Source organism: Bos indicus x Bos taurus, chromosome 24, assembly GCF_003369695.1.
Source record: "Bos indicus x Bos taurus breed Angus x Brahman F1 hybrid chromosome 24, Bos_hybrid_MaternalHap_v2.0, whole genome shotgun sequence".
Taxonomy (NCBI): domain Eukaryota; kingdom Metazoa; phylum Chordata; class Mammalia; order Artiodactyla; family Bovidae; genus Bos; species Bos indicus x Bos taurus.
The window spans coordinates 23,049,079-23,062,083 of NC_040099.1; the positions used below are offsets into that span (position 1 = coordinate 23,049,079).

General features: G+C 42.5%; 1 protein-coding gene across 4 annotated transcripts in view; it reads left to right on the plus strand.

Annotated features, from left to right (window-relative positions):
• Window positions 1-223: 223 nt before the first annotated feature.
• NOL4 (nucleolar protein 4) overlaps window positions 224-13,005 on the plus strand; it is a 465,486-nt gene continuing 452,704 nt past the window's right edge. The window contains exon 1 of one of the 4 annotated variants that reach the window (XM_027525944.1): window positions 224-2,193. In XM_027525944.1, coding sequence (XP_027381745.1) covers window positions 1,930-2,193 — 264 coding nt within the window. In that variant the 5' untranslated portion in view covers window positions 224-1,929. Of the gene's footprint in view, window positions 2,194-2,988; window positions 3,151-3,255; window positions 3,342-13,005 lie in introns of those variants that run through there. The other 3 variants (XM_027525946.1, XM_027525947.1, XM_027525948.1) reach the window with 3 other exon arrangements.

Below are 13,005 nucleotides of genomic sequence, written 5' to 3' on the forward strand. Positions count from 1 at the left end.
CCTTTCCGCCACCTGGCTGCCGCCTGGCCCGCTGCTACCTCCTCCCGCCTCTAACCTGCAGCCTGCAACATGCGCACTGCCCCCGGGATCCCTAAATGGGACAATTCTGCCCGTGACGTCAGCGCCCAGCCGTCTCCACAGAAACTTTTGTCCCACTGGCCAATCAGAGAGCTTGGAAGGGGCCGGGGAAGAGGGGGGGCGGGAGGAGAGGGGAGTGGGAGGGGTGGGGGGTGAGGGGAGAGGCGAGAGGTTTAGTGTGTGGAGCTGCTCGCGCTCCGCCCGGGCTGTCAGTCCCGGCTCCAGCCGCCGCCGCGAGACCTTCCCGGAGACGCGCGCACACACAGCGCACCCCCTGCACACCCTCGCTCCCCGGCTCACACACACGCGCACACTCAGCCTGGTGGAGCAGGAGCCACTGACCGTTCTGCAAGTGCCGGGACCAGCCGCGGCGCAGTGGGGACAAACACCCCGCGTTCCTCCCAGTCGGGGCTTTCGTCTTGGAGACGGCGACGAGGGGGCGAAGGTGGGCTAGGACACGGACTCGGCGCCGGGCACTGATCGGGCCGCCTTGCTGGCAGAGCCGCCTCCTGGGACGGGCGCGGGCCTCCGCAGAGAGTAGAATAAAGAGGAGCGGCCGCGATCGCAGCGCGAGGAGGATGGGAACTCCCCTATTTCCAGCTCTGTAACAAACGGATGGAAATCCTGAATGGAGGAACCGCTGATCTCATTTGCTTGAGAAATCGTCCGGAGGAACTCATATTTGGCTACTCTGAGCAGAGGAGGGGGTGTCCATGACGTGGCAGGGGGAAAATAGACATCCGAAACCTCCCGTGTGAACTGCAAACTGTAACCAAGCAAGGGGAAAATGACAGCTCGCTATATTCTAATTTCATGCAGAGGGTTTGAAGCATCTGTATCATAAACTTACTTCTATGCCTTGTACCCAGTTCATTAGAGACCAGAGGAGTCCTATCTGGGGGCCCCAACGTTATCTGGGAGACCCGCCGCCAGCGGCCTGCCTTCGTTTACCCACTTCCCCCTGGAGCGGATATCTGTTCAGGGTACCACGGGCTATCCTAGAGAACTCCGGCCAAATCTCCGTGGATGCTTTGCTAATTCTGGGACTTAACTCCCGGAACCTACCTACGGGACTGGAATTCAGCCTAAATGCATCTGAAGAAATGACATTTTAAGCCGCTTTAAAAATACCTTAAGAAATTTCCTGTGTAGCAGGATTTGATGGGCTTAACAACATGACAGGTAAGAACTTTCTCTCTTTCTAGTCCCTGAACGCCCCACACAGGGAAGGCCGAAGCGGAACGGGACCCTGGAGGAAGGAGAGCCCGGGGACCCGGGTGCCCTTCGGGCTCTCAGGCGCCAGGCCGGGCAGCTGCTTTCGAGAGAGGCGCAGCTCTCGCTCCTGGACGGTGGTGGGGCCGGAGGCCGGGAAGCTTCGGGGGCGCGCGCGCGCGGGGAGGCGGCGCTGCGCTCCACCTGCCTGCCCCGGACGCAGCCCCGGGCGAGGCGTCGAGGGACCACCCCAAGTCAATATTGGGATTTTTAATAAACCAAGGAATGGGATTTTAATTATTCAAAACCCAGCTCCTCCGGGCCAGAGGATGGTCCTACTCCCACAATATTAGAGACCCATCACTAAGAGGAAGAGAACAGCGTCCGGAGACATCCGTCGCAATTACGAATGAAACCAGAGACTTGGTAGCACAGGGCATTGATCGCTGGTGCCCAGCCGGACCCTCCTCCCCCTCGCCCCTTCCCTCCCCCCTTTCCCCCGACCCGAGGCAGGCTCTGGCGGCGCCCGGGACCTCGCGTCCCCTACATTGTGGCGGGGGGCTGCATTTTTCATGAGCCCGGGGTGAACAGGTGCGAAGTGCGCTGGGAGCCTCCGGCCGGCGGCCGGGCGCGCGGAACATGGAGAGCGAGCGCGATGTGTACCGCCAGTTCCAGGACTGGTGTCTCAGGACTTACGGGGACTCAGGCAAGACCAAGACGGTGACCCGTAAAAAATACGAGCGGATCGTCCAGCTCCTCAACGGCTGCGAGTCGAGCTCCACGGACAACGCCAAATTTAAATTCTGGGTCAAATCGAAGGGTTTCCAGCTGGGCCAGCCGGACGAGGTCCGCGGGGGTGGCGGCGGCGCCAAGCAAGTGCTCTACGTGCCGGTCAAGACCACGGTGAGTGACTCGCCTTCTTCTGTTGTTTGTCTGCCGGAGCAGCCTGGGGAGGAGGTGGGGGTGGGGGGAGAAAGGGGGAGCCGTGAGCCACCGTTGGCTCGTTTGCCCCCACCCTTCTCAACCCCCTTCCCCAAGTCGTCCCCACTCGCGTGAGCCAGGCGCGTTTCCCCCAACGTGGAGTCTTTGTGGTCCTGTATTTTAAAGCAGCAGCGCATCTCTGGAGCGCGCAGCCCTCCTCGTCTCCGGAGCTTCTATCCCCGGGTCGGGCGGCATCTCGCGTCCTCGGACTGGGCCATTGTCCCACGTCCTTCGCTGGGCGCCCGGCGCGTGTCCCGCCTTCCCCACCGCGCATAAAGGCCACGCTGAAACCCCAGCCACACGCTCTGATAATAGATGATTCTGATCGATAGTCTACGGAGTCTTTTTATTGGCACAAAGCCCGAACGTGGCGCTGGTCGTGGATGTGGGGTTCCCCCGACCCCCCCCCGCCCCCGGACACTATCGGGTTTTATTGTTAGTTAGACCGCCGCCTGGGAGACACCTGGCTGTCCGATCGCCTTAATCTCCCTGAGATCTTGCCCTGAAGATTTAGATGGTGTATAGGGTCCTGGAGATGCCTCCTCCTGCCCACCCCCCCACCCCTTCCTTCCTCACTTGCAGCTTTCACAAATAAAGCCGCAGCTACATGATGAACAACAAAGAGTGATGGGTTTGGGCGCAATCAAGTGGTGTACGTTATTTGTTCCTTATTCTGGGATGGCTCTAGTCTCACGGCCGCAAAGCTTTAAGCCCAGGCGCTGGCGCTGAGAGCTCAGTGTATCTCAGCCTCCCCAGGCAGAAGCCTGTGAGGTTGGGGAGCGGCGGCAGCGTCAATTTCCGTTTTCAGGAGATGGGAACTATGGGCTACAAGTAGGATCGCAGATCAGATCCATAAGACCTCTTTCTTCATCATGCTAGGTGGGTAGTCGTCCGGAGTAGGGGTGGGGGAGGGTTATCTGGCATTCGGTACATTTTTGCCTCGCTTTGGGGTTTCTTGAGCATTTGCTCCTTTTCTTCCATCTCTCACTGGCAACTGTTTCCCGTGCAGTATTCCTGGAGGATGCTAGAAAGGAGATGCCTTGAAAGCTACTCTTCTATCTCAAACGGAGGTATATTAAATTGGAAATACGTGCATGAAAGGTTTTTCAAAGGCTTATATGGAAGACTCTTTTTGGAAAGCAGTTTATGGTTTCTTGAGATTAATTAGGGGTAGTTGTTTGAAGGAAGTATATTTCTTTTGAAATTTATATGGAAAAATGACATGGGAATAAAGGTGAAACGGAAACACACATAAAAGTTCTGCTTTTTTAAAAAATATGCATCGTTGTTGAAAGGTTTCTAGGAGGGCGATCTATAAACACAGCCTTCGCCTTTCACATCTGGCATTGCTAAAGACAATGGTGAGATTGCTTTATTAATAATGAGCACTAGATGGGCATGGATGAACTTAGGTTTATCTACATTTGGATGAGCCAGAAGTCTGTCATAGAGAATGAGGGGCTTTGATTCATTTATATTGGGAGTAACATTAAGAACCTGATTTTTAAAAATAACTTAGGTAGACAAAGTAAATTAGAATTCAAAACATATGAATGTATTTTTCTTTGGGTGGTACTGAACTAATTGATGAATAAAATAATGATTTAAGATATATTTATCTGAATATTTCTTAATAAGATTGTGTGTGTTTTGTTTTGTAAATTGCTAGCTGGGAGTTTGTTTTTCATTTCTTAAAATGTTTTACTTAGGCACCTCTGTTTATGTGTCAGATTGCTTCACTTGTGTATTTCTCCAATGAGTTTATACCTGCATGGATTTGGTTACATCTACTGTATGTATATACAGGTGTTCTTTTTTAAAATGTTACATAAAAATTCTAACATAAATTGTGTAGTGGTCATAGAGGCACTAAGATAAACATGGATGCCAGTAATTCAAACCAGCATTCACATTCTTGGGTACCACATTTTCATTGAAAAATTAATGCAGAGTTGTTAAGAAATTGCTGCTAAGATATCTAATATAGATTAATAACTCCAGGATTAATAATAAAGTAACATGTGTTTCTCTTTTCAGTAAAGATTCCATATAGTTAAGGGAGAAAATGTAATCCTTCAGGTGATGTTCTTGCATAATGGTTTCCTGTGTAGTATTTAAGAGCGCTGATTTTCATTCACATCTGTTTTGAAATTTTGAAGAGGTTTTTAATTCATGAACTTTCCTATTGCTCTTTATGAAATTTTTATGCTGCTCCTGACATAGAATTATAGGCTCCTCCTTCTCTGAGAGACAGCCAATCATCATTTCATTGACTTAAAATATAAATAAAAGATCCCTTTTATCATGTGTTTCCCCACATCTCAGAGTATTTCTTCCTTAAACCTGTGATGGTTTTTCTTTATGATAGCAGGGGTGCAGTCATCAGAAAGACCAAAAAAAAAAAATTTTTTTTTTTTTGCATCCAAAAGCATTTATTGGTTGAAAAAGAGTACTATATTTGAATAGTATTTTCAAGTAGACTGAGAATCATTCCAGGATTCTGAGGTTTGAAGGTTCATGGCTGACTTTGCTTCACTGAGAGCGATTCATTCCTGGTGTTGCAGTTACCCATTGCTGCAGGTAATTAGGCATCATTACTACTGTGAAAAGGGAAAGAGAGAAGGGGAGAGGACAGGCTGGGGCTAATTAACTCCTTGTGTTTAATGAGAGAAAGGGAGACTGATAGCAAATGGGAGGTCGGACTAGAACAGAGCAGACACATCATGCAGGCTTAATTGAAACAGGACTATCTTTCATTCTAAAAGAAGCTTGGTCCTACCTCTTGTTTTTCCAAAAGAGCAGATGTATTTATAGCTTCGCAAATACTTTCCCCGTGAAGCCTCAAGGTAACTGATGATAAAATCAAGCAAGTGACAACTGACTTAAAAATGTAGAATATTGGAGAAGATAAACATGCCCTTTACTGTTTGTACTGGCCATGCCTAAAACTGAGGGGACATATCTGTCACTGTTTAGATTACTGTGTGGCTGAGCAGATACTGTTTGGTCACCAAGCAACAACATCCTGCGACTCAGCCATTTTAGATCTGGAGTGAGACGGTTGTGTGCGCACATGTGCGCGTATACACACACACATGTGCTTTGCTGAGCATGGGATCTCAGTTCTTTTCCATACTACCACTGTTACTTTTCTATGTTCTTTCCTTAAAGGTGTCAGAAATTTAGAAGTATGAAATTATGGTAACTTCAAACAGTTCTAAAAAAGATACAGGAAATGCTTGACATTGATTCAGAAACAATGTTTAATCAGTGACAGTTGAAAATTATCCTCACTATGGTTACTCTGTTTTACATCTCTGATAGTTCTAGCTTAGTTTGTTTTCAGAAGCTTTACATTCTGATTGACGCTTTGTTTTCTGGCAACAATTAGTTAAAACATCACACTTTAAAATGTAACCACATTTTACTGCTTCATATTAGGAAAGGTAAACTTAGAAAAGAATCAGAAATTTCATTACATTTCATTAGTAATATTATTCATGCATTATTGTTTATTTTATAAAAGTCCACTGCATTCTATAAGTCATTAGGAAATTCCATAAACTCACATTTCTATTTGTCTTTCAGTCTTAACCAAACAAGGTAATGAATATCCAAACTATAAAATCAAATAATATGAACAATGCTTTTCTTTCCCTGTATTTGTAGGAACAGATATTTCAGCCTTTTTTTTAAAAGCATTTACATGTATTTTTTCCCTTTAGTATTTTTCCCTTTATTTATTCCACGAGGAAACATAAAATGAATTTTTTATCCAGAAAAGAAAATATATTATCTCTAGTTATGTGATTTAAAAATGATAATTTATTCAGTTATCAATCGGTAGCCTCAGATTTCATATTTTCTCACTGTGTATACTACTAATTGATTATTGTACAGTGATTAGAATGAATATTCATGGACTGGTTCATAAGCAGTTACTGTTTTTTAGTTCTCTGATTGTAGTTTTGGTTATTTTTTAAATACCACATCAGAGTGAATAAAATAATACATAAGGAGTCTGTGTACATTTCCACTTGGTCTAAGTCTGTGACTAAGGCTCACACCATATATGTTGGGCCTTGATCTGTAATTTGCTATAGAAATTCTAGAAAACAAAGCTGAGGGATATGCCAGCCATGCGTAATGATACTTTGTATCTCTTACAGAGACAAGTCAAAACAGTAGTCACGGAGACAACCGAATTTTGCTTATGTCTTAATACTTCCACAGTGGGAATTGCTATTGAAGACTGATGCATTTTTTCCCCTTCATTTAAGTATTTTGGGACACACTATACCATATATCTTTGTGAGGTTAAAGACATCCCAAGTATGAGTCTCAGTATTGTGGTTTATAAGCTGACTTCAGTGGCATTTAGAGCTGTTGGGAGGAATCAGTCATCCATGGCAAGTCCAAGTCCCTAGCACAGCACCTCCTTTGGGTTCTCAGGGAATAGTGGGTGCCTTTGCTAGAAGCCAGGCTTCCCTGGTAACTCAGACGGTAAAGCGTCTGCCTGCAATGCTGGAGACCTGGGTTCGATCCCTGGGTTGGGAAGATCCTCTGGAGAAGGAAATGGCAACCTACTCCAGTACTCTTGCTTGGAAAATTCTCTGGATGGAGGAGCCTAGTAGGTATAGTCCAGGGTTCGCAAAGAGTCAGACACAACCGAGCGACTTCACTTTCCTTTCCTTTTACTAGAGGCCAGTTGGCCATGAGGATTAATAGACAAAGGGCTTGTCGAGTTAACACCCCTGAATTTTAGAAGGCAATCAGACCCTCTTAGTATAAGAGGACTAGTTGTTCAGTCACAAATTTGTGTCTGACTCTTTGTGACCCCATGGACTGTAGCCTGCCAGGCTCCTCTGTCCATGGGATTTTCCAGGCAAGAGTGCTAGAGTGGGTTATCATTTCCTTCTCCAGGGAATCTTCCTGACCCAGGAATCAAATCCACATGCCCTATATTACAGGCAGATTCTTTACCACTGAGTAACCTGGGGAGCCCATATGAGGACTATCCCACGTTTATTTCCGAAGATACCAGTCCTTAACTTTTCTGTTATCTCTTCTTAGTTGTATTACTAGTGACTATGGTGAAGGTGAGGGATAAGACCCAACACATATGTATTCCCTCTAGAGACCTTCTGAACAATGATTCTGAGATTCTACTTGTCAAGATTTTAACTCTGGACTTTCTGTATAGGATAGAGGAAAGATGAGGGAGGAAATTCAGGGATGTGGCAGCAGAATTTCCAAAAGTTTCCATTTCCACGTCAAGATCATAAAGACCTCTCACTAATAGCTGTTGTATTTGCCAAGATTTTTTATATCTCACTAGGAAAGAGTAAAGTGAATCCAGTATGTTTTAGCTTGTGTTCCTTTTCATAGTCCTAGGATGGCAATGTAAACTTCCTGGACAGCATGGATGGCATGAAACGTGGTATAGTGGGCAGGGTAAGGATTTTAGAGCAAGATTTAAATCCTGGATTTGACATTTACTGGAGTTGCGAGTTCAGTTCAGTCGCTCAGTCATGTCCAGCTCTTTGCGACCCCATGAACCAGGCCTCCCTGTCCATCACCAACTCCCAGTTTACCCAAATCCATGTCCATCGAGTCAGTGATGCCATCCACCATCTCATCCTCTGTCGTCCCCTTCTCCTCCTGCCCTCAATCCCTCCCTGCATCAGAGTCTTTTCTAATGAGTCAATTCTTCACATGAGGTGGCCAAGGTACTGGAGTTTCAGCTTTTGCATCATTCCTTCCAAAGAAATCCCAGGGCTGATCTCCTTCAGAATGGACTGGCTGGATCTCCTTGCAGTCCAAGGGACTCTCAAGAGTCTTCTCCAGCACCACAGTTTGAAAGCATCAATTCTTCAGTGCTCAGCTTTCTTTATAGGCCAACTCTCACATCCATACATGACCACAGGAAAAACCATAGCCTAGCCTAGACAGACTTTTGTTGACAAAGCAATGTCTCTGCTTTTTAATAGAAAGTTTCTTATTTAAAGACACAGTTTCCTCTTTGCTTCTCTTTGAGAATTTCTCTTTGAGGATTTCCTAATTTGCATCCAAAACTTTGCCTAGTTTTAGTTTTGGATGAGAATTAATAATCATACTTCATAAGCATATAGTATATAAGGCATATGCTTGACACATAATAGATGCTACAAAAATAGAAGCTAATCTAAGTATTAACAAGTCAAGAACACCATGATATAATTTTAATTATGTGTTATGAACTCAATCACAGTGTAATGAATTAAAATATAAGATACATATATTCATTAATGATTATACATTATTATAAGTAATATAATATAAATTATATATTTATGTTAACATTATAACATATAACATTATATAATATAACATTAATGTAGTATATTGCATCTTTTTTCTTACTTCACTTTTAGAAAATAAAAATAACTTTGTTTTCTTAAAAGTGATACATTCTCATTACTCAGAAGTCTAAATGAAAAGGAAAAACTTGCCAAAAATTCATTCTAGGTCTCTTGCCTAGATATAACCATTAATTAATTATGAGTATCATTACAGATATCCATCTAAACAAGTATCCCAAAAGAAGATTAGAGATAATGGTTTATAGTCATACTGTATATGGAGAAGCAGAAGTGATTTTCTAAAACTGGGATGACAATTATATGCTAATTTAAGAAGAATAAAATATATTACCAAAATGTCACAAAAATACACAAAATTCAAAAATTTTCTAATAGGTTAAGGCTTATTCATAGAAGTGTTTATTCCTAAAATTGACAGAAAATATTAAGAAAAATATCAATGGTGAATTATATTTATTTTTTCAACTACAATTTCAGTTTTATACCATATTATTGACTTTCTCTAGTGGTAGATAAAGAACAAATCTTTTTGAATTTCTCACCTTCTTGTTACTGATATCCCTGTTTATAATACATTACATTTATTCTAATTGTTATATGTTTTGTTGTATTATCTAAATTATTGCTTTTATTGTCAAGGTTCTTTATGTTATAGTATGGAATTTGCTTCTTACAGTTATTATCCCTTTATTATGTTTAAATGTATATCATCCATTCTTTTACCTGGTTTTCTTTACGTCTAAATTATCTGACTTGATCTATCAGTTGATTGGTGGTAATTCCTGATCATCATTTTTCCCCTAAAGAAGGGCTCCTATTTTCTATTCTTTGGGGTTTATGCAATTGAAAAATATTTGTCCTTTTCCTTTGTGCCTAAAGGGCAACTTAGCTAGGTATAGTTTCTTTGTTTTCACTCTTTCCACTAGAACATTGTAGATAATTGTATTAGTGCTATTAAAATTCAACGGCAAACTTGTTTTTTTCCAAATTTCATGGATTTATTTACTTAGGTATCCTTACAATTAAATAATTTGACTAAGATACATTTTGAATTCCTTTTATTACTCTCTCTTTCTCTTGAGTAGTGGTACCCCCGTCCATAGCCTCAGTTGTGTGTCTGTTTTGAGGACTTAATATGCTTCTGCTGGAGTTCAGATCTTTGCTTTGGGTTTTCCACTAGTTGTTTTCCATCAAGATATTCCAAAGCACTTAAAATTAAACAAATTAAAAAATTTTTCTTTTCTCCATTCCCCATACTAGGTCCTCCAAGCTGACCTCTTCAAAAAAAAAAATTTTTTTTTCTTTAAAATTTTTCCTTCTCCATAAGTGGCAATACAATTTGCTCACCTTTCCAAGCCAAAAGTCTGTGTGATATGAGTGTTTCTTTCCCCCTTTCTTCTCTCCTTATGGTCAGTACTTCATAGAATACTGTTGATTCTATGAACTTAATATTTCTTGAACCAACTGACCATATTCTTATTACATCATACCATGAGGTATATCTATTGCTTGATAATTTGTTTTTGTTTTGTTTTTTTTTTTGGAAAATTTGTTTTGACAGAAGGGAGGGCATCATGTGTAATACATCTTTGGCAGTAATTAATGGGATAAATGAAAATCATTTCCCAACCCCATAACACAATGGAATCTTCTTATTTAAACACCACACACCAACTAGTTATAACCAGATTTGGGGACTGTTTTTAAATTTTTTTTAATTTAAATTATGGTTAAAAAAACATAACATATACTTTTCCATCTTAAACATATGTAAGTATGTGGTACAATAGTATTAAGCATATATACTTTGCTGTACAAGATATCTCTAGAATGTTTTCATCTTGCAAAACTGAAACTCTGTAACTAATAAAGAACTCCCTCTTTACCCTTCCCTCCAGCCCCTGGAAACCACCATTCTACTTTCTGATTCTGTAAATATGACTACATTTGATATCTCATATAATTGCATGAATGCTTGCCCTGTCATGTCTGACTCTTTGCTACTCCATGGACTGTAGCCTGCCAGACTCCTGTCCATGGGTTCTCCCAGGAGTGAGTTGCCACTTCTTTCTCCAGGGGAAGATTCTTCCCAACCTAGGGATTAAACTGGAACCTTCTGCGTTACTGACTCAATGGGCACAAGGTTGAGTAAACTCCAGGAGTTGGTGATGGATAGGGAGGCCTGGCGTGCTACAGTCCATGGGGTCACAAAGAGTCGGACATGACTGAGCAACTGAACTGAACTTCTGCATTGCAGGCAGAGTCTTTACCTTTCGAGCCACTGGGGAAGCCCCCCTCCCCCCACAGTATAAGTGGAATCACAGTGTTTGTCTTTTGTGATTGATTATCTCACTTAGCATAATACCCTTAAAATTCATTCATGTTAAATTGTGTCACAGAATTTCCTTACTTTTAATGGCTGAATAATATGCTATTTTATGTATTTACCATATTTTGTTTATTCATTTGTCAATGAGCATTTGAATTGCTTCCACCTTTGGGCTTCCCTGATATCTCAGTTGGTAAAGAATCCACCGGAGAAGGCAATAGCACCCCACTCCAGTACTCTTGCCTGGAAAATCCCATGGACGGAGGAGCCTGGTGGGCTGCAGTCCATGAGGCTGCTAAGAGTCGGACACGACTAAGCGACTTCCCTTTCACTTTTCACTTTCATGCATTGGAGAAGGAAATGGCAACCCACTCCATATTCTTGCCTGGAGAATCCCAGGGACGGGAGAGCCTGGTGGGCTGCTGTCTGTGGGGTCGCACAGAGTCGGACACGACTGAAGTGACTTAGCAGCAAATTCCTGGGTCAGGAAGATCCACTGGAAAAGGGATAATCTGCCCACTCCAGTATTCTTGGGCTTCCCTTGTGGCTCAGCTGGGAAAGAATCTGTCTGCAATGCGGGAGACCTGGGTTCAATCACTGGGTTGGGGTGATCCCCTGGAAAAGGGAAAGGCTACCCAGTCTAGTATTTTGGCCTGGAGAATTTCATGGACTGTATAGTCCACGGGGTGGCAAAGAGTCAACATGACTGAGCGACTTTCACTTTCACTTTTGGCTGTTAGAAATAATGCTGCTGTGAAGGGTGTCCCTTCAAAACTCTGTTTCGATTCTTTTGGATGTATACCCACTAGTGGGATTGCTGGATCACATGGAAGTTCTATTTTTCATTTTTTGAGGAACTTCCATACTGTTTTCCTTACCATTTGTAGTCCCATCAGAAGCAGGAAAAGATGGGCTTTTTTCCTTAAGGCTGTGAAACTGGTGACTTTGCTTGTCATTTAGAGTTCTTTCATGAGTACATTGCTTCTTTAGGCAATAGAAAGTTTTGAATGTAACACAATCAATAAAAATGCCTTGCATTTATCAACTTATTAATATATATTGGTTAAAGATTGAGATAATAACTTTAAACAAAATGTCCCCTTTAACAGTCACAATAATCCTATCGGGTGAACATTTTTCATTACATACTTGATAAAATTGTGGTTTAAATTAAGATAACTTTCTAAAGTCACACAGCTTCTAAGTGTTAAGAGTTGGGACAAGAAACTGTTTCGGTTGGATTCCAAAGTCCTTGCTTTGGTTTCCAAACTCTTAAAATAATGCACTCTAGTGATTAAAACAAATTGAATATTCCCCCAACATGTGTGTTTTTATAAATTACATATGTTCTGTATCAATACTTAATACATAGCACATATTCAAATATGTAAATATATAGGACTGTTAGTTCAGTTTAACTGCTCACTTGTGTCCGACTCTTTGCGACCCCATGGACTGCAGCACGCCAGGCTTCCCTGTCCATGACCAACTATTATTAAATGTATACAAACATAAATTTTAATGTTTTTATTCATCTCAGTAGGTCATCTCATGCGTTTTCTGGGGTGGGCACATACCAATTTGGAGACAGTTACTTTAATCCATAGGATAATATTGTGTGTGTGTGTTTGGTCGTTTAGTTGTGTCCGACTCTTTGTGACCCCCGGGACCGCAGCCTGCCAGGCCTCTTTGCCCATGGGATTCTCCGGCAAAAATACTGGAGTGGGTTGCCATTTCCTTCTCCAGGGGATCTTCCCGACCCAGGAATCGAAGCCGGGTCTCCTGCATTGCAGGCAGATGATTTACTGACTGAGCTATTGTTGAAGGCAGAAACTATTGTTGAAGCCTAATATTATCTCACAGTAAATCATTTTAGTTAAGACCTTACACTTCAGCTAAAATATCGCCTTCTCTCTTACAGGGGAGTGCCTCTGTACTTAACACAATATTAAAAATAATTTCTTAGCCATAAAAATCCATGACATCCATAAAACCATTGTTCTCTTTTGGTATTATTTTGGTGGAGGTGAGATTTTATTTTAT